At 46.1% G+C, this 22,527-nt stretch overlaps 1 protein-coding gene across 2 annotated transcripts in view; it reads right to left on the reverse strand.

Moving 5' to 3' along the window:
• Positions 1-22,527, reverse strand: part of LOC109321881 (WD repeat and FYVE domain-containing protein 3) — a 517,024-nt gene that overhangs the window by 440,124 nt on the left and 54,373 nt on the right. For both annotated transcript variants that reach the window (XM_019552640.1, XM_019552639.1), the window contains exons 12-15: positions 21,191-21,405; positions 18,857-18,969; positions 16,752-16,983; positions 11,200-11,300 (exon numbers count right to left, since the gene is read on the reverse strand). In XM_019552640.1, coding sequence (XP_019408185.1) covers positions 11,200-11,300; positions 16,752-16,983; positions 18,857-18,969; positions 21,191-21,405 — 661 coding nt within the window. The remainder of the gene's footprint in view (positions 1-11,199; positions 11,301-16,751; positions 16,984-18,856; positions 18,970-21,190; positions 21,406-22,527) is intronic.

The following is a 22,527-nucleotide window of genomic DNA, read 5'->3' on the forward strand; positions in this document are numbered from 1 at the left end:
GCGCATCCTGTTTTTGCTAGCCCACTCCTGTAACCTATCCAAGTCTTGCTGCAGTCTTTCCCTCCCTACTAGTGTGCTCACCTCACCCCAAATTTTGGACATGCAGGAGGCAGTCACATGTTGGTCACTTTACCCTTGGAATGGGACAGGAGGGTGACTCAGCAGCTGTGACTGGGACTGAGAATTCCTTTTTAGGATCCCCTCTGCTCACTCAGTACATGGAGAAGGCTAGAAAAGGTGCCCCAAACACAAGTTGTATCACCTTATCTTACCAACTGGCTAGCTATTTCCACGCGGGTCACTCAAACTGCAGTTGAAACAAAAATATCCTTTTCATCCTGGAATGCAGGCACCCTACTAAACAACCTCAGCAGTGACAGACCTGAATGCAGGACAGCTATTGTCACCTGAGACAATACAACATTGATATTGCTGGTCTCAGACATGCAGATAAATGCTATCTGAGGGAGAAGAGGTGGCTTATACATTCTTCTGGAAAGGAAAACCTGAAAACGACAGGCAAATACAGTGTTGTTTTTGCCATTAAGAGCCAGACTGCCAGCTGTGGGGATTAATGGGCACCTCATGACTCTCCTGCTAAAACTGACCAACAAGTCATTTGCTACCAACATCAGTGCTTATGCCCCAAACCTCAATGCTGAGGAAGAAAAGAAAGAACAGTTTTATGTTGATCATGATGAAATCCTGACTATCATCCCAAAAGAGGATACAATCAGACTCCTTGGCAATTTCGACGTTACAGCTGGCCAGGACTTTGACTTTTTAATTACTTTATTCAGGGGTTCAGGTATACAACAATGGTGGCCGCTTACAAAGCGAAAACACAAACAACTTACTACCAAACCAAACCAACCAACACATCACACCATGACAGACACCTTCGCTGCGTTTCACGTCGTGTCTTACATGCTAATTATGCGGTCGGCATGCCGGCCACAGTCATAAACAATTCAGACCCTGCTCCATCCCATCACACACGTAACAAAATCTTCAACTTCCACACAAAAAGAAAGCAAAAAAGCAGCCTGGTGAGGGCCCAGGACGCGGCACGAGCTAGAAGTTGCAGTTCAACACCGAGCCAGCCTGGTCGCCCAGACCGGTCATGACATCAGAACGCGTATTTGAGATGGCCGTCCTCCACCTGGCACTGCGCTCCCTCAAGGGCCCAGCGCGTCTCAAAGGCGGGCACCGCTCGCCAGAGCACAGTGTGCTCAAACTCCAGTGAGAGGCGCGCCTGCACCAGGAGGCGGAAAAGCTGCAGGGCATCATCTGAGCCGGTCCTGGCAAGCCGGTTCCGGGGGCTCTTGGGGACGGCCAACTTGGCCTGACCCAGTACAAAGTTGGCCAGGCAGATGGGGCCCTTCTCAGCCGCCCGGTATGGGTAGGAGCACACGTAGGTGGTCTCCGAAAAGCTCCTCCCCAGAGCCTGCAGCAGCGGGCTGAGGGCGACAAAGAGCGGCTGCAGGCGAGGGCAGTCCAGAAAAGCATGAAAAAGGGTCTCCTCAACACCCCCCGGGCAGAAGAGACAGGCTGTCGAGGTGGCTGGGTCCAAGTGGGATGGCAAACGTGCCAATGGCTAGGATGCTGTGCAGCAACCACCACTGCAGCCTTCTTGGTGATTGGCAGCTTATACAATGTGCGCCACGCCGGGTGGGCTGGTGGGGAATCTGGCAGCCCCAGGCGCCTTCACCACAGTGTATTGGGGCGGCCCGCCAGCACTTGGGCGTGGCGGACGTGAACCACCCAGGCGTATAAACCTCTACGCGACAAAAAAGCAAAAGGACAACCCGTATCACTGGCAGGAGGCACGGAGTGTCAGCAGGGTGCCAGGGCTGCCGGCCAGATCGTTGGCCATGGCTGGGGTGACTGGAAAAGCAGGGAAAGCCTCACTCGGGGCATCCTCAGTGCAGGGGACCTGGCCCGCCCGGAGATGGTCCTCCAGGGCAGCTGCCGCCTCCAATGGGAGGGCAGCCCGGACGTCACATAGGAGATGGCCCACGCTGCGAATGGAGTGCATGCCCAGCTGGGTGCTCAAGGCCTCGGGCAAGAGCCAGGCTGACCGAGCAGGGTCAAGAAAGTGACTCAGGCGGAGAACACGCGCCTGAATGAGAGTGGGCGTGAGACTGGCAGAGGCCAGGCTTGGCACGGGGCGCCTCAGCGCTGGGTTTTGCACCAGGGGTTCTCCCAGCAACTGCAGGAACTGGAGGTGGAAAGTGACTTGCCAGGCTCATACCACGCTACGGTAAAAGGCTGGAAGCACCAACCAGTTCAAAAGCGTAAGGTCCACCAGGAAGAGCTCCCGGTCAAACCCGAGGGCCCCCACCCTCTGCAGAAACCAGCATGCCAGGTGTTGCCAAGGTGGGCGCTCCTCACTGTACAGGAGTCGCTGGAGGGCCTGGAGGCAGAAGGCGACCACCCTGCTCGCCAGTTCAACCAAACTCTGGCCCCCCTCAGTCACAGGTAGGTAAAGGACAGGTCGTGGGAGCCAGTGGCGCCCGTCCCAGAAGAAGTCAACCAGGAGGTGCTGGAGTCTCTCGAGCAGGTCCTCCGGCGGATCGAGTACGGCGCACCAATGCTACAGGGTCACCGCCACTAGGTTGTTCACGATGAGGACACGTCCACGGTAGGAGAGGCTGGGTAGGCGCCAGTGCCACCTCTGTAGGTGGGCCTTCACTCCTTCCTCGAGGCTGTCCCAGTTGTGCACCATGAAGTTTGGTGGCCCCAGGAACATGCCCAGGATTTTAAGGCCCTCACGGAGCCAGGTGAGGCCCCTGGGCAAGGCCGGGGGGGTCATGGCAATCCACTCTCCAAGCAGCAGGGTATCACTCTTGGCCCAGTTGATACGGGCCGAAGAGGCGCGTTCATAGGCTCGCTGGCAGGACCTCCACGTCTTCCTGCGCGTTAAGGAAGATGGTCATGTCATCTGCGTATGCTGAGAGCCGCAGCGGAGGGGCAACGGAAGGGCCCACGGCTGGTGGCAAGGCCACACTGCTCAGGTGGCGCCGCAGAGCATGCAGCAGTGGCTCAATGGCCAGGGCATAGAGCATGCCCGACAGGAGGCAGCCCTGACAGATGCCTCTGCGTGCGGGGAATGGGGCACTGAGCACCCCGTTCACCTTGAGCAGGCTGGAAGTATCTCGATACAAGACCCAGACGGCGCCGGTGAAAAGGGGCCCAAAGCCAAAGGCCTCCAGGGTCTGAAAGAGGTAGGCGTGCTCCACCCGGTCAAAGGCTTTCTCCTGATCCAGAGAGATAAGGCCAACGTCCAGGCCAAAGAGTTCACTAGCTGTAAGTAGGTCGTGCAGCAGAAACAGGTTGTCTTGGATGGTTCTACCCGGCACGCAGTAGCTCTGCTCAGGCCCAGTGATGGAGGCCACGATAGTGCGGAGGCGGGTGGCCAGCGCTTTGCCCAGGATCTTGTAATCCGCGCACAGCAGGGAGACCGGCCGCCAGTTCTTAATGCAGCCAAAGTCTCCTTTCTTGGGCAGCGTGAGCACTGCACGGCGGCAACTGATTGACAAGACTCTCCTGGAAAACGCGCAGGAGGCAGGGGCCAAGAAGAGGCCAGAAAGCCTTGTGGAACTCCACAGGTAACCCGTCAAGGCCTGGGGCTTTGCCGGAGGCGAGGCCAGCTGCGGCCGCCGCCAGCTCTGCCAGAGAAAACTCCTGCTCAAGCTCGCCGGCTTCTGGGGCACCAAGGCGCGGCAGGCCCGCATGGAGTTCCCATGCGGCGTCAGGGCAGGATGGCTCAGCTGCAAACAGGTCACGATAGAAAGCAACAACATGTTCACGTACTTCACCTGGGTCAGTAATGACCTGGCCCTCAGAGGTCTTGAGGTGATCTAAGACTTTGTTCACTGCCCGCCGTCGCTCCAGGTTGAAAAAGAAGCGGGTCGGGGCATCCGTTTCAGCCAGCTCTTGGCAGTGGGCGCGGATCCTCACTCCACGGGCCACACTCTCCATCAAGTCACGCAGGCACTTCTTCCAGAACCGGAGGCTCTCGCACAGCACCACATCACTGCCGGCTGCCAGCAGGGCAGCCTCGAGCTTTACCACGTCCTCCTCCAGCTCTCTGATACGGAGGCGCAGTTCGTTTGTGGCCATCTGAGTGTACTGCTGGCAAAAGGCCCGGATCTGCACCTTGCCCGCATCCCACCATAGCTTCCAGGAGGAGTAATTCGGTCTTGTGGCCTCCCAGCCCCGCCAAAATTTGGCAAAGCAGTCCCGGAACTAAGTGTCTTGAAGCAGGCTAACGTTTAAGCACTAATAAGGCGCTTCCGCGCAGGTTCTCCCTGGCAGGCTCAGTTCACAAAAACCCAGGCCGTGGTCTGACAGGCCCGAGGGAATGATGCGGCTGCTGCGTAGGAGTGGCAGGTGGTGCCTGGTGACATAAAGGCGGTCGAGGCAGGTCATAGCGAGACCCCTGGCACTCATCCTGACTCAGGTGTACTGGTGCGCGTCGGGGTGCAGGGCTCACCAGACATTGACAAGGCCTGCAGTCTCCAAGATGGACTGCAGCTTGCGGGCTGAGGGCAGGTGAGGCTCAGGCCCCGTACGGTCAATGGTACAATTAAAGTCCCCACCTACAAGAAGCAGGTCATCATCCTCGCTGACATCGTGCAAAAGGCCGGCCAAGGTCTCAAAGAAAGTGACCCTCTCCTGGCCATCAGAAGGTGCATAGATGTTGACGAGCAGCAGATGGTGTTGCGCAGGGTGACACGGACCACCAACAGGCGGCTGGGGACAACCTCTCGTGCCACCGCCGTGTCATGCTGTAGTTGTGACGATAGGAGAGTCGCGACCCCGGCGCTAAGGTTGGTGCCATGACTCAAGAACACCTGGCCTTGCCAGGCAGTGTGCCAATCCAACTGGTTGTGCCTGTCGGAGTGCGTCTCCTGGAGAAAGGCGACAGCCAGCCGCTTCTGGCGCAGGAGCTCCAGGACGGCCTCTCGCTTCACCAGATCTCGACAGCCGTTGATGTTGAAAGTGCCAATTAGTTGTGGCTGCCATGGGTGTCAGTATGGGAGAGGAAGGGCAAGGTAAGGCGTAGATAAAAAGCAAGCCCCCAAGAGCCGAGCAAAGGCAGAGACAGGTCGAAAAGAAAAAGCCTATCATGCCCTACTCTAGTCCAGGGACCCCGCCAGGCGAGCTTCATCTCTCACCCGCTAGGCGAGCTTCTCCAGATGATAGCCCATCTGCCTAGTGCCCAGATCTTGCTGCGTGAGCTTGGCCACAGCCCTGGCAGCCTTGATGAACACTTTAGGGTCCGCGCACCATTGGGTGATGCTATGTTCTTTTGTCCTTTCGTTTGCTTTAGAAAGGTCAAGAGCCCCCCCCATAGTCAGGACCGACCCGGGGGGGTCTGCCAACATGGGCTGCACATTTCCCACAGAGGAGCAGCGAGGCCGCACACTGGCTGGGAGCGCTGCATCCACACTCTCAATATCCAAGCTCATCAACCTCCTCTGATCGTCTAGGTCAAGGTCTGGCTCTTGAAGAGCAAGCCCCACCTTCTTGTGGGGGGAGAGGTCATCCCACTCTCGAGGTCTCTTGCGACACTCAGAAAGCTGGATTTCCATCTCACAAGCCTCCTCATCTAATTCAGTGGCCTGGGACGTGACCAAGAGGTCAGCAGACTCTTCTGCTGCTCCCTGGGTCAGACCTCCAGAAGCGACACATTGTGCATACGTCTTCTTGCCCCCTGTCTCTGAGAGCTGGGTGAGGCGTTAAGGACCCCTGTCTTCGCCTCCCCCACGTCCAAACTGCCCTCATCCCTGGTCAGCAGGGTCGCTGACATGACAGCCGGAGCAGGGCCGGGCTCTCCAGCAGGGACCTCCCCAGCACCAGCTGAGGAAGGCCTCAGTGGGAATGGGGAGTCCTGAGGGGTCCCTTTCACTTTACAGAGGATGGGCCAGACTGTGTCTGGCCTGTCTCCCCAGAGCCAGCCACCTCAGCCAAAGCCGTGGTGGAGAGCAACTTGCAGGAGGCCTGAGACCCCCCGTCTCTGCCTCAGTCCTTGAGCCTCTTGTCCAACGGGCAGAGGCATGTGATTTATTTCTCTTGTGGGGAGACCACATGTTTTCAGTGCGGAAGCTCTTCCCACCTAGCAGCTCAGTGCCCACAAGAGAAATAAATCACATACCTCTGCCCGTTGGACAAGAGGCTCAAGGACTGAGGCAGAGACCGTGAGCCCTCCCTAAAGAGCATGAAAACCTGCCTTCGAAAAGACAGGGCATGCCTCAGTTTGGGGTTTTTACTTCCTATGGTCAACTGGCAAATGGGACTCATAAGCCCCCCATAGGGCTCGAGTACCCTGGCCAGGTCTCGATCGGTCACGTGCGGGGGCACATTAGAAATCACCACCCTCACCTTTAGGGTGTCTAGGGGGGTGACAAAATAATGTGCACCCGCAATGTCCAGGCCCTGTACGCACACCCTATGGACTAGGGTGGGGTCGCTCAGGTAGATCATTGGGACCATGTTGACATGACCTGCGTAACGGATGGTCTGCTGTCCCAAGAGACTAGCCAGAGCATCCACGCAGACCTCAACCCCAACAAAGGGAGGGGACTGCACCCTCAACCCACAGGTAATGGGGAGGTTCTGGGAGGCATCCTCGTGCCAGCTGCTGGCTGTAGGAGCAGCCATTCTTGATAGGACAGGGTTAATTCCCAACTCTAACTAAGCAAAGCAACAACAAAAAAAGTTTATAGTAACTAAAAAAGATAAGTGTCTGGGAAAGCAGACACTTATCTAGATGAGAGGAGGGAAGGGGGTGGAGAAAAAAAAAAGCGGCTGGGGTTTGAAAAAAAAAAAAAAAAAAAAAAAAAAAGAGAAAAACAAAAGGGGGGGGAAGGGGTAATTTAGAGCACCCCGCAGAAGGCAAGCTAATGGAAGATAACTCCCCGCTACAAGCAAGCAGAAAAGAAAAGGAGAGAAAGAGCGAGAAAGAGACAGTAAAAAAGAAGGCTGCGAAGACAAAGAGACCAGAAGTATGGGGGGATGGGACAAAGAGGAGAGAAAAAGGGGGGAAAAAAGCTACAAATAAGCAAGAAAAGAATCAAAAAGCAAGATAAACAGAGGCTAGAGACCTTTAGACAGGTGGAAGTGAGAAAAGGAAAGAGATAGGAAGCTGGGGAGTCTTACGCTCGGGATCACCCCACACAGCTCCAAGCGAGCCTGGTCCGGTGCATCCAAAGCAGAAGGAAGGAAGGAAGGGCAAGAACAATTCCAGTGGCATCTTCTTACCCAGCAAATATGCAGAGCATGACCGTGTCAATACTAACACTATCTTCAGACAACATGACAGGTACAAAACAACATGGCAATGTTGGTACCCTTGCTCCAAATAATGGCATCTCCCAACTATGTCATCATAAAAGCATGATCTAAAAGACTTTCGTATCACATGTGTTATGAGGAGCCAATGACTGCTGAACTGATCATCACTTAGTAAGAGCAATCATGTCCATTAGGGTTATGTTGAAACATCGAAAGCAAGCCAAATCAGCCTGGCAACAGTACAACATCAAATGCCTTCAGATCCCTAGACACCACAAAGCCCTCCAAACATATCTCGGCAAGAAATTCACCAATCTTAGGTTGAAAATGGTAACACTTGTGTTAAGGTAGTCTGGCCATCCATGACACTTGCAGAAAATCAACTGTCATCAGGTGATAAAGCCTTCAGGACTGGTTTGATGAGAACAACAGTCAAAGCCCTTCTAAAATCAGAAGAGAAAAGGCTTTCTGTCACTGGCAAAACTCTCCTATATCCAGTCAGAAGTATGGAACTTTTCGACAGCTTGAAAACGAAACCCAGAGGAAGATTTGAGAAATCAAAAACAAACGGAGGGCAGGGAAAGTGAAAGAAATCCAACAATTTGTTGACAATCATGACATGTGGATCTTCTTCGGTGCAATCAAGGCTGTGCACAAACCAAGTTCTTGTGGGCTCGCACTGCTTAGACCTGAAGATGGTAGCACACTCCTCAAAGACAACAAGTCCATTAAAAACCATTGGAAGGAGCACTACCAAAATCTCCTGAACCAAGAATTGATGGTGACTGATGAAACCATCGAATCCTTCCTGCAGCATCCAGTAAGGGAAGTATTTGCCAGTCCATCTACCTCTGAAGAAGTTCACCAGGCAGTAAGATAGATGAACAATAATAAAGCATCTGGCCCCGATGATATACTAGTTGAGATCTATGAAGTAGGTGGGAAAACTACAACCAACAAGCTCTCAAAATCTGGAACAGGAAATTTTCACTGACCTAACGAATACCAATATTGTCACCATTTTTATAAAAGGAGGTAAATCTGACTGTGGATATTACTGAGGTATTGCCCTCCTTTCTATCGCTGGGAAGATCCTTGCTCAAATTCTGCTGAACCAATTGCTCCCTCTTGCTGAGGAAATCCTTCAAGTCTCAATGCAGCTTCAGACCATCAAGTGGCACTATGGACATGATTTTTGTGGGCCAGCACATCGAGGAAAAGTGCCAAGAACAACACCAGGAACTGTATATGACCTTTGACAGTACTGATTTAACCAAAGCCCTTGACTCTTAACCCTGAGGCTCTATGGAAGATCTTACCAAAATTTGACTCCCCAGGGAAATTTATGACATTCTAAGACTACTTCATGATGAGATGACTGCCTCCAACCTATGCAGTGGCTCTGCTACAGAACCCTTATCCATTCAAACTGGAATCAAGCAGGGCTGAGCAATCACACCAGTTCTGTTTTCCACCTTTCCTGTAGTCATCAAGATGCTCATCTGTGATCATGTGCCACATGGCATCAGCACTGAGTACAGGATGGATGGGAACCTTTTTAATTTCTCCTGCCTCCGTGCCAATACCAAAGTTACTTCAGCCTCAGTTTTGGAAATTCTATACACCGATGATTGTGCTCTTGTTGCACATGTGAAGGAACACCTAAAAATGGCCCTTCTCAAGCATAGCAGTGCCTGGGCCTGACCCTTATTATTGGAAAAACAAAGGTGCTTCACCAGCCTGCTCCAGGTCAATCAATTCCCCTGGCAAAGATCCTCATTAACAGACAGGAGCTGGAGAATGCTGAACACTTTCTGTACCTCAGCAGCCATCAACCAAAGGCCAAGAACGACAAGGAGATCTAGCATAGGATCAGGTGTGCCAACTCTGCCTTTGCAAGACTGAATCATCATGTATTCAATGATTACAACATCAGGTCTCGAACTAAACTCCTACTGTAAAAAGCTGCATAGGAATAATTGAATTGGGCTTCTGACCTATTTGACTAGAAAAAAACCAGACAGAGACCAGAAGTGCTGATACTGCTTATTTCAGTTAAATATTTTGAGATAAATTCTACAATGCTTTTTTTTTTTTGTCTATGATATATCACCCTGTGCACGGATGTTAAGTTTATTTTTCTTTCTGAGAAACCAGAAACTGATAACTGTTTCTATAAGCACAATGTTTCACTCTTCTTTAAGTAAACAGCCTGTATGTCTGCGTGTGTTAATGATCAGTAATTTACTGTCCAAGGTCGTATTTTTTCCTCCTTCTGTCTTAAGTATAAATATGCTTGTAAACTTAAGAGAGTTTGAGAAATCCTTTGAAACAGACAAGGGTGATTCTCCTTGCTGTAAGGAATTCTCCCTGTCATCACAGTATAGCCCTAAACAAAGAAAAGCTGGCTCTGTCAGTTCTGATTCAACCACAATATGAAGTTTGATTTCTTCCACAGCTGTAGTAATCCTAACTCTTCTTTATGGCTTTGAAGCTTAGGTGGCTTAGAGGGACAGCCTGAAAAGCCTGGAACACCATCACCCATGCTACCTCCCCAGAAGACCCTTGGCATAAGGGTGGGAAGATCATCACACAAATGCCAATGTCCTTACCGATGCCACCACCAGCAGTATGGAAGTGTTGATTATTCAACACCAGCTGGGGTGGACAGGACACTGTGTGCACATGCCTGATGTATGTTTACCAATACAACTGTTATACTCCCAACTCAGCCAAGGACAAAGGACATGCAGGGGCCAGAGAAAACACTTCAAGGACAGCCTCAAGGTGAACATTAAGTAGCATGGTATTGATACTACAAATTGGGAAAAACTAGCCCGAGACATGGCTACATGGTAATGCCTTGTGAGAGAAGGTACATCTTACTTTGGAGGAAAACTGTCTTGCTTTGGAGGCAGAAAAATGACAGAAATGGAAGGAAAGGAAACCACACCAAGAAATCTGTGATCTTTTACCACCACTTGTGGCAAACGCCAGAGAGTCTGTGGCTCTATGATCAGCCTTCTTAGCCATCAATGAACTCATTTACTACTCTTTAATTTGACCCACGGGAGCAATCATCCTCAGCCATGAGGGATTGCCACTGACGATGATAGCTAGAGAGCCTCACCGACAAGTTCTGTAGCTAGCGGGTACTAGAGGGCTTCTCCCTTGCCACCCTGGGCCTTGGGAAACCCATTAATTGACAACCTGCATTCTCCCTTGCCTGGCAGTTGTCAGCAGCTGTAAAGCAGCAGTTGCCCCAGACAGCTTCCGGAGGGTTCCAGCCCCAAAAAAGTACATTTCCACCACCCCAAATCAGCTGATTTGCATGGGGGGGTGGGGGGCATTCTCCCATGGTGGGAATCTTCATGGTTCATGCCACAGGAAAAGAGCCTCTGCTTTTTCCATGCAAGGGAGAGGGTATTCTGCTGTCACAGGACAGCAGTCTGCCTTGCCTTGCACTTCTCTGGGTCAGCCCAGAGCAGTGGGAGGGAGGCAGCAACATTCTGCTGTGGCAGGAACCCTTTGTGGGATGGTTCCTGCTGCAGAAGAATGTCCTCTGTCACCAATCAGTTGATTCACAGCAAAGGTGGTCCATTCTGCTGATGGGGAAATCCATTCCCAGACAGTTGTCCCCACAGAAGAGGCTTGTAGGATATTGGGTGCTTGTCAATATCCAAGAGAAGTGTGCAGGCCTTCAAGTTAGATTTGGAAGAGCAAAATCTTCCTCATAAGTATTCAATCTAACTTCTTGCAGAAGAGCCTGTTCTCTTTCATAAGAAATCTCTTGAATATCTGTTCTTCTCCTAGCATAAATGGAATGTCTGTATGTGGCTTTAAGCAAAGTAAAACTTAACAATAAACTACCATAAACAGATATACTTAAGTACCTACCGGTTCCAATTCCACTGAGTACAGCACCATCAATAAGTCCAGTTGTGACAGCATTATTTGTAGGTGCATTATGGGGGGCCAAACTTGGCAAGAATAAGCAGCTGTTAAAATAAATAAATAAAAATCAGGGTATGTTAATGTTTATGAAATCAAAATACAATCAAAAGCGTTTTCCAGGAAACTGTTCAACTTGGAAGAAAGTGCTGTAAGCATACCTTTAGTCCATTTAAATTAACTTGCTAACATGAAGAACAGAAAATCTGTTAACCAGTAATATTTTTTCCAAGACAGAGTCATCCAAGACTCGGCCATAAGGCCTGAAGTCTTGGAATGGCCTTCTGGAGATTGTTAGAGAATGCCATAATTTCCTGTAGATTTTATGGTCTGCTGTAATTTGTCCTGAAGCCTGTGTTAGCTCAAGTGTTAGAGGAATTCCTGTACTTAATTCTTCTAACTTAAATATAGCCATCTTAACAGAATTGCTTTATTTCACTACATAATTATATATGTGGACACTAAAAAGATCATTCAATTGGTATTCCAACAACTTATCTTGCATATGAAATGGGACAAGTTATTCTCAAAAGGAAATAATTAGGTAATATTTTTATAAGGTTTATCTTGATAATTGGGATGCATCACACAGAACTGTTAGTGGATAAAAGGAAAGGTTAAATAGCCAAAACAATTGCTCTTTTCTCCCCAAAATTAATTTGGTACCACCACCTGGAACATCTTTGTGCCAATGTATATTTTATGCTTGACATTCACTTTCCTGCAGAAGTGCTTTATTTAAGAAAAACAGGGAGGAAAACCAGATGACATCTTTACACTGTGATGTTTCTTCTGCCTACCATGACACATGATTAAATGTGTTGAGTGTTATTTGTTGTATTTTCTTCTTTGGAATACTGAGGCTGGGCTAACTAATGGAAGAAATATTAAGACAGAAAATTTCCACCCAGTGAAAAATGACCCTGAAGTCCAAATGGCTATGGTCATCTTAAGTAAAGAGAATTAATGTTCACATCTTTCAAGAGCAGAGCCTTATGAAACGCTTTTTGTTGGTGCAACTGCTACCAGGAATTCTAACTTTTTACAGACAAAAATTCAAGGAATCAAATGTCTTTGATTCAGAGGGACTACTTCTATTTAAAGGCAGCTCTTAGATACAGTTTAGTTTGGTCTGCTGTGCAACCTTGATATCATCAGTTCACTGGGGAAAGACATGAACAAGGCTGTACTTGACACTGCTTATCTCAAAGTCTAGAGATATGACACTAGGTATGTGCAAGTCCTAGGTGTTGTTGAAGCAATCTACTAAGGAAGAGAGAAAAGCTGGAATAACATTTTTTTTTCCTTACGGCGGTGTTTATTTTGGCCCTAGTAAGAGAATTCTGTCAGAACTCTTGCATATGTTGCAACAATAGAAGTGAGACCAGGAAAAACTCTTATTTTGGATTAGTGTCTCATTTTACCTGGGACTTGAACTCAGTAGCGAAACTCTCCAGTACAGATTATCTAGATCATGTACAAAAACAAGTTCTGGTACAAGAAATGCAGCCTCCTGGTAAGCTAAAACAGAGACTTCTGCAACAGTTACATTAGATGTAAGTAGACTAACCATTCCAAATTCTTGCTGGATGAAAATGACTAATAAATGAGGATGTGTTAAATTTGAGTCACTCTGAGTTCTAAAGACAGGAAATCGTAGACAAGCTGCATCTAGACATCAAAATTTGCCCATCTGATCAAAGTAACCTCGATCCTGGGTAAAATTAACTTCAATAAGGGTTTTGATGTGATATCAACAGGTGTAGCTGGGGGTCCCTCTCTGGATATCAGTTCAGAGGCTGTTTCAGGCTGTCTACAACAGTGATGGTGGTGAAAGTCTATAAAATCATCCACTCCAGCCACTCATACTCACAACCACAAACTGAACCAAACCCACCCTTCAACATGCCACAGGTAGAAAGCTGAGAAGACAAAGGCATTGCTAACACCTTGTCACTGCAATAGCAAAGAAGCCAGTAGATTAAAATATGCTCCTAGAAAGATATCTCTCTCATTACAGTGGAAGGCAAAAAACATCTGCAGGTCTTCCTACCCTGATCCAGGGAAAACACCCAAACCCCTTCCTAGCCCCCAAATTGGTGAGCAGTTTGACCATAAGCAAGACCCTCTAGCCAAGTACCCAAGAGGCTTCTAAGTTCCTCGCAGAGCACAAGAGTACCACAAGATACTGCCCTACCTCCAGCTCTGGCCAGCATCCAATGAAACAAAACAAAGAAGGAAGCAATAAAATGTTAATGAAAGAAAAACTATCACTCTCTTTCCTGATCTCCACAGACAACAAGCAGGTTACTAGGCAAGTCTTGAATGAACACAGCATTAAAGGTAAGTCTAACATGGGTATTACAAATATCTGATGCCACATATCATAGAACATCTTTCATTTGGTAAAGAATTTGTATCTATTGACATGTACACGCAAATAACTGGTGGCCCTTTGCTAGTTTACATATGCTGTGATTGAATTTTGTAAATAAATCAGGATGTAACTCCTCTTTTGGTGACCCTGGAAATCCCGAAGGACTAACCTGACTATATACATTTAAAAATCATTAATTCTGCATAGCTATGATCGCAACATTCTCTTTTCCTTGTAAGAAATTTACTTCCCATCTGCTCAGGTGAAGCCCCTGGGCATGATGACCTAATGAGTTTCCTGGGGCAGGGGAAAAAAAACAAAGATTTTTTTAAAAAATTATTCACTGTGATGAGATCATAGATGAACAAAGATTCAGAACAAAAATGCAAATAAATTACTTTATGGTTTTCTAAATCATTTTGTGGTATACAACAGAGCTGGGGGGGGGCGCAATTATTTTGGGCGGAGGGCCGCTTACTAAGTTTTGACAAGCCTTTGAGGGCCACATAACAAGCAGCCCTGGGCAGATAAATATTAATTTTCTAAATTTTGTAGGGGCCCCACAGGCTAGATAGAATGGCCTGGTAGGGTGCATCTGGCCAGCAGGCCACATTTTGCCCATCCCTGTGATAAAGAGATTACAGTGACAATGAAAAGTAATATCTACTTTCCAAATTTTATCTTGATTGACCTGTTCAGCCTCTTGAAAGTCCAATGAAATTTTTCATATTATTTGAAGAACAAGGAGGAGAACTCCAAGTGACACTTTTCCCAAGACTACCTCTAAGATTGCACCTCTGGTAATTTCTATATGCTTGCTTGCAGAACCGAGTGGGGAATGTAGAGGAATGGTCAAATTGCGTATATCTATGTTATGTGCTCAGATATGCCATTTAAGATAAACTCTAAGCAGTTGGTTGAAAATAAAAAATTATCCTGCCCCTAAGCCTACTTCAGGTTGGAATTAGATTTGTTTGCTATCATTCTTATGTACTGTTAAGAGTAGATAGAAAGGATAGAAGCTGTTGTCCACTCAGAGCTTCTTTGTCTTTCCAGAACTGGGTAGGACTCTGTAGTAAGAGGACACTTTTAATACCTCTTTTGGATGAAGGTTCGGTTTAGTTTGCAAGGTTCAGTCCTTGGACCTGTACTCTTCAATATCTTCATCAGTGATTTGGATGTGGGTGTGAAATGTACTCTGTCCAAGTTTGTGGACAATACTAAATTGCAGGGTGAAGTGCACACTCCAGAGGTAGGGAACAATCACAGGCAGACCTGGGCAGGTTAGAAAAGTGGGCAGCACAACAAGGACAAATGCAGAGTGCTGCACCTAGGGTGCAAAAATATCCAGCACACTACTGGCTAGGAAGTCACCCTCTCAGCAGCACAGAAGCAGAAAGGGATCTCAGAGTCACAGTGGACTCCAAGATGAGCATCGGTCGTCAGTATGACGAAATCAGCAGCAAAGCTAATCACACTTTATCATGCATCAGCAGGTGCATAACGGATAGAACCAAAGAGGTGATACTTCCCCTCTATGCGGCATTGGTCGGACCGCAGTTGGATTATTGCATCCATTTTTGGATGCCATACTTTAAGAAGGATGTGGATAACCTCCAGAGAGTCCAGAGGAGGGCCACTCATATGGTTAGGAGCTTACAGGAAAAGCCCTATAAAGGACAGACTGAGGGACTTGGACCTCTTCAGCCTCCACAAGAGAAGGCTGAGAGGTGATCTTGTGGCCACCTACAAATTCATTAGGGGAACGAAGCAAGGGACTGGAGATGTTCACCAGGGTGCCTCTTGGGATAACAAGGAACAATGGTCACAAACTGACAAAGAGCAGATTTTGGCTAGATATCAAGAAAAACTTCTTCATGGTAAGGGTGGCCGAAATTTGGCATGGGCTTCCAAGGGAGGTGGTGCTCTCCACTACCTTGGGGGTCTTTAAGAGAAGGCTGGATAGGCATCTGGCTAGGGTCACCTGACTCTAGCACTCCTTCCTGCCCAGGGAGGGTGTCAGACTTAATGATCTGTTGAGGTCCCTTCTGACCCTGGCATCTATGAATGGTGAAGGATCTACCCATCTTGTAGGCTTGTAGTCCTTAGGCTTCTCTGGAATGGTAATTAACATTCTTCCTTGCTCAAGTTATCAGAAACCTGTTTAGCAAGCTTTTGCACAAACAGAATTTCACTTAAAAAAATTCTGACGCAGGTTTTTTTTGAGTAACTATCCACCACTGTCTGACTTGAGATTGTATGGACAACATCGTAAACCTTAATTTAACTAACATTGTTCTCACTAACAGCTGTCTGGATTTCATGAACCTGCCCACTGTAAATGCAGTAGTAATGGATACTTTCATTAGTAACAACCTGAAATCATTCGAAGTAGTGAGGTCTGGGTTTTCACCATTGGTGAAAGATTAAAATTTTTAAGTTCTTTTACCAGCGTTTAAAAAGAACCTATGAGAAATATTTTACTTGGAGAACTCCACATCTTAATGCCATAACCTTCCAAGTCCTCACTGATCATGTGGGAGAGGAGAGATAAAGATGTGAAAACACTTGCATACAGACCCAGAAAAGTTTAAGACAGGACCACATACACTAATTACCGTTACCTAGTTGTTCCACAGTGATCTGTGTTTCCTAATTCAAGTTCTTTTTAAAATAAGTCACTGCTTCAAAATAATTTTAGTTCTACTTCTACTTTCCATATAATTCTTCATTACAAGATTCTGCACTGAATCTCTCCTGATTTTAGGCAAGTGAACGATCTTTTTAGAGACCCAGTACTTGGTTTGAATCCTGGCAGTTAGTGCCTTTGTACTGCTATGCCTTTGTTCTTTCTCTTTGAAAAGAGCTCACAGCACACACGTAAGGTCTTTACTGAAGTATTATTGTTAACAGCATCCACAATTGTACAAACAAGCAATGGTTTGAATCCATTAGCTGAATTCAGCAGCATCCTTTGCCAGAAAGCATTTAGCATGCTGCTTTCAGCAGCTCAATCATTTGTTTTTCAAATTGTTCATTAAAATTACAAACATTTCTTTTAAAGAAGGAGTAAGACATTACTTTTTGAAATACACTGTTTAAAAGCTTTGCTAGACCTTACCCAAATCCTTCAAGAGATGTGTCAAATTCAATAAACGCAGGGGTAACTGATGATCCGTGAAGTCTGATATCATGTGGAGTTGTCATGGAAACCAAACATTTCACCCTTGTCAGGGGTACTGTGCTTCCTTCTGCTGGCTTGAGCAGGCTCCTACTTATCCAATAATGGTTATCTTCATGCGAACTGAACATGCTGTCAGAACTCAAACCCTCCATTGATGTGCCCATACTATCTACAGTAGAAGCCAACAAAAAACAAAGCAGAGATATTGGCAAAAGGAGGCGTTTTTTTTTTAATTCCTCATTTACCATAGTTAGCCAAATCCAGGATGACTATGAATTTAAGGGAAAACCCTCAAATATTAGATTCTCTATATAAGAAATATATACATTTCCCATAAGTTTCCATATATGGAATCTGATTATTGGAGAACATCTTAAATTCGTCCCCCCGCAACAGCCAACTGCTACAGCAGGGTAAGCAGTGGCAGGGGGCAGGTACAGTGGGGCTGGAACAAAGCCTCAATGGAGAGCAAGTGGCAATGGGGAGGCAGGCAGGCAGTGTGGGGTGCAGGTGGCAGGGGAGTGGGGGGGGTGGGAAAAGGGCTGTGGCTCTGACCCTAAACTCAGTTTGACGCCAGAGTCAAAGCCTCAACTGCTACCTGCTAGGGGTGTGCAAACCTTCGGTCCCTGATTCGATTTGGCAGAGATTCAGTCCGATTCGGTGGCCAAATCTCTGAATCTGAATCAAATCAGAGAGCCCTTTAATATCTCTGAATTGAATCAGAACCCTCCGAATCGATTTGGAGAGATGTGGTGATTCATATATACACACAGCTTTAAATGTTTTTTCTATATACCTCTAGGTAGCAGGTGGCTTATGGGTGCTGCAATGCTGGGGCACATGGAGCATCCCACAACAGCACAGGGGGCTCCAAAGCGTGCTCAGCAGCAGATCCAGAAGTGGACAAGAAGCTCTTCCAGTGCACTTCTGGGTCAGCTACAGAGTGCGCCCCCCCAAGCTCGGTGACTGGTGCCTCCTGGGTCGGGCGGGGGACCCAGGGTCTGCCCACAGCCAATTGCCAAGCTCCCCAGAGGACCTAGAACTGGACCAGAAGTATTTCCAGCCCACTTCCAGGTTCATCACCAAGCATGCAGGGGCCCCTCTCCCCCCACGCTCCTTTGGAATGCTCCATTCACCCCAGCATCGCAGTGTTCGCAAGCAGTTCTGGTCCCTCGAGGTATGTAACAAAAACATTTAAAGCTGTGTTTATGTCCAAATCGCTGATTCTCTGAATCAGCATTGAATCGTCAGATTCAGATTTGGCCAAATCAAATCGGGGACAGTTATCTGAATCAACAAATCAAATCACTGCCCCCAGTTCATGCCAAATCCAATCAAGTAAGCCCCGTTTTGCAGACCCCTACTGCCTGCCTCCCCCTCCCACACTTGCATTCAAAACCAAGATGAGGGGCTCCCCCTCCCCCACCCCCATGTTGAAGGGGGTAAAAAAATCTTGTCTCGGATTTGAACAGACATTGTATTCAGACTTTTAAAATGCCACTTTCACCGTAATATTTTAGTGCTTGTTATTCATTAATAAAGAGAGCATCTCAACAACCCCTCTAAAGATAAGAAGTATTATCCTCACTGAACTAAGGCAGAGAAATCAAAGAACACAAAAGAGCTGGAAACTGAACCTAGGTCTCATCAATTCCTGTTCAGTGCCTTAGCCACAACTGCATCCTTCCATTAATTCATTTTCAGCAGAAAGACTGCCTCATGCCCATACTGTGATACACTCGGGTTTCTTTTGTAAACTGAAAAAAAATAATTCATTCAATCTCACAACGAAACTGAAGTTATTCCCAAAGTTTTGTATTCTTCCCAACAAGTATTTTAAAGTTTTAAATGCAGTTTCAGATATTCATACACATAACTAACTCTTCCATTAGTCTTGCTGATGACAATAGACCACTCCAAACATGAATACTGTATTGTAAGGATCCAGCAACCAAAGAAAAAAAAAGCAAGTATGTCTTAGGATAATGATGTCTTCAGATCTCATGAAGCACCACAAAAATTTCTAATGTTTAAACACTTACTTCTCATTTCTGGTTCATAACTTAATGAGCTGGGCTTGTGTACTCTATACTGTTTCAACAATTTTTTGTCCCAAGCTCCGCAATTCAAAGGATTTCCCAAACGTAAAAATTCCCTGGTTAGGAGACATAAAAATTATTCAAGTCAAGTTGCTTACTTGCTTTCTGGTTTGTAAGACTAGAATGAGTTACAACCTAGAGTCAATTAGAATATATTTAAACTTGCAAAATAATATAATTAAAGCATTAATTCTAAAAGCAAATAAATATAAATTCAATGCTATTTCTATTTTTAATTATTGCATATATCTGTATACAGTGCTGATAAATTAATGGATTACCACGACTAGAGTTTTGTATTTCTGATCAATCAAATCACGTATTTTGGTTTCTAGAGTATCTATACCTTTTTCTATAATGAATCATTAAATGTTGTTAGATGGCCACAATGTTGTATTATATACAGAACAGAAAATGTTGTATTATATAATATTAGATATTGTGTATAATATCTATATATTGGTTCTGAAGACTATTAAGTATCTGGGAAATTCTTCCTCCAATTTCTTTAAATCAAATTATACTTCATTAAAAGAACCAGAATGTTAGCTCTGAAAGCTGAAGTCATCTGTTCCTATTCTGGAAAGGTACAGCATAGGATGCTCTGCCACAATAATTCTCAACACTGCATTTCCAATCTGTGCCAATGTCATTTGGAGGACAGTTTCAAGGGGGTGAGATGGAAATTTAGTCTCCATGCCTTCTTAAACCCTTAATCCCACTGCTGAGACTACCAACTAATGCAGAAATCATTGTAGTGGTTTCTGATCAACTCTCAGACAGTAAGGCAGTCAGTAAGTCTGGGCCAGCTTTCAATGCGCTATTCAGCAGGAAAATGCCATTACAAATATAGCAATCCATCTAGTTCAGTATGCAATCTTCAATATTTGCAAGTGCAGCTTGTTTCATTTTAAACGCTGTTCTTTCCCTCTTTCATAATACACATGCCAACTGCTCATTTATTGCTTGCTAGATAGGCATCCCCATGCACTTCTGTTAATATGCAGGAGAAATAAAGCTACAGTGATCAATGCATTTTAAAACCAGCAGGAAATGTCAGAAATAAGGGTGAAATCATAAGCCTACCAAATCCTGTCTTGGAACCCTGTATGTTGCTGTACAACAAATTTATTTTCACTAAGATGAAAAACTATCATTAAAGTACAGCTTTTACCCAATTTGGGGAAAGAACCCACAAGCCTTAAAGATCTTCTCTGACTCATCTTTTTCCTTCAAGTATAAGTTAAAGAGGAGAGAACTGCATCTTGCCTTGCTTAAGGTATTTTGTGATTTTCAGAAAGTCTATACAGACCCTTCTATAGTAGGGTCATCCTTTTGAATCCATTAATTGTACATTTTTAAAACTTCCAGTTTTCTCTTGCTGTCAACCAAGCAAGGAACTGCAAATACATGTTTCTCAGTAGAGTTTAATTTAAATATCATATTTACTTGAATCCAAGATAAAGTTTTCTCTATCTTACCTGTCCCAGGACAACATGGAGGGGGCTTGTCCTGGGACAGGTGATGGCTCAGCTCTGGCTTGGGGGTGCATGAGGTAGACCTTTAGTGAGTAGGGGAGCACACAAGGGAGTCTGCACAACTGTTTCTCTGCTGTTTACCTCAGGCTCTGGCTTCAGCTCTGATCCAGCTAAGCCCAGAATTACTCCCTACTCTTTCTGCCTGGCTGGACTAGGGTGGGGCTGCTGCTGCTGACTCCCCTAGAGCCAGAACTGCTTCAGAGGCAAACAGTGGGGAGAGGCATGGTGTGGAGGTACAGGTAGCAGGGGAACAGCACAGGGCAGGTGTTGGGGGAAACAGGCATGGGAGCAAAGGGTGGGGGTCTGGTCCCCTTGTCCCCTGCCATTGCTTTCCCTGACACAGCTTGTGGGAGATGGAGACTGGGGGAGAGATGAATTTAAGATGATCCTTCAATAATTAAATTCTATAATGGAAAATAAGAAATTTATAATTTTCCCATGTAGAGAATCCAATTATTTGGGGGGGGGGGGAGGTTGTTGTAAATTCACAATCATCTTGGACCCAGGTAAATATAGTTATCCAAAAGGAAGTATTATATTTTAATTAAATCTTAAAATGAAAAAAAATGTTGCATTTTCAAAATAGGATTATACATAAAACAAGGTCATTCTCACATGCAATAAATTATTCTTTCACATTTTTCTAATAAATTCAAGTCCCAAAAAGGAGCCAGCCAAGGAAGTCTATGTACCACCAATATCCACATCAATAATCTAAGTACAGTTTTTTTCCCCCAACCTCAACACCATTGGCTCCAGTGCCTGAGAGGCCAGCCTTTCAAACATTCTCTGGAGTGGGGGGTGCAATGAATGGTCCTCATCAGCAAGAGCAGCACTACATCTCTGTAAAAGTCTTGCGTGGAGTCCAGCTTCACACATGACTTGCTGGTTTCTGTCTGTATGCACCAGAGATTGCAGTATGTTGGCCACTGCAAACTGAAGATCCAGGGCATGCTGGAAAAAACCATGTGCAACAGTAATATATAAAGGAATTCATCATCATTAACACGTTTTCCTGTTATGCTATTTTAAAAATGTGTAAAGAAGATTTAATTTATGAAGTATTCCTGTTCTTCTCCAAATTGCTCTAGTACAGCTGATTATTATAACTTATAATTTAAATAGAAATACAAAGACTCAGAAGTACAATCAGCTTGTTTAAAAGTTTTATCCTCATCAGACCTACACTTTCATAATATTCCCTAAAATTTCACATTTTATGCAATAAATCTACTAGTAATATTCTGAACATCACAAGTTTACAGGTTCATCAACATTAGAGAGAAGAATTAGAGAGAGAGAATAAAAATGTAAATCACAGCAAGAAAAGCTTGAAAGCTTTTGAAGATTCATTCTGATAAATAAGGTTCTCCGAGGAAGATGCCACAACTGAAATGTATTTTAAGTGACTGTCAGCAAAAGGATCAAATAAAGCCCTTTCAGTCAAATGAACTAGAAGCATAAAATACATATTTTCTAAAAGGTTTAATTAAAATTATCACCGATACCTGTAATGAAACAATCATAAAGAAATTGCCAAACAGTGTTAATTAACTATTCAGTCCAGTGCCCTGCCTGGACTCCAACCATCTATGACACTGGATGTTTCAGGAGAAAACAAGGCTTCATAACTAACAGTCTACTGAACTCGAGATGGCTGCCAGCTGATTTCATGGGCAGACCACAGGGCTAGCAGCCATTTTTGCAGGTGGAGCATGGCAGCCCCCACTCCTACACATCTTACTGGCCAGGGGGCCCCAGCAGCCCTGCCTCTTGCCACTGACTGCAAGAGCTATCCATCATGTAGCCCAGCCCCTCACCACTGACTGGTGGTAAGGGGCAGGGTGGTATGATGGACAGCCCTCACAGGCAATTAGTGGCAAGGGGTGGGGTCAGCAGCCATCTTGTCATGCCAGCAGCCTCTCTCCCCCATCTTCCTCTCCAATGGGCTGTGCAGCTGGGCTGCAGTAGCCACAAAGACTACTAGCTCTCTGCACAGGGAGCAAACATTTTTTTTTTCTAGTGAGCTTTTTTTACCCCACCCCTCCAGGGACCCTGCCAATAACACAGAGTCTA

Source organism: Crocodylus porosus, unplaced genomic scaffold (genome assembly GCF_001723895.1).
Source record: "Crocodylus porosus isolate Cpor-Errol unplaced genomic scaffold, CroPor_comp1, whole genome shotgun sequence".
NCBI lineage: Eukaryota > Metazoa > Chordata > Crocodylia > Crocodylidae > Crocodylus > Crocodylus porosus.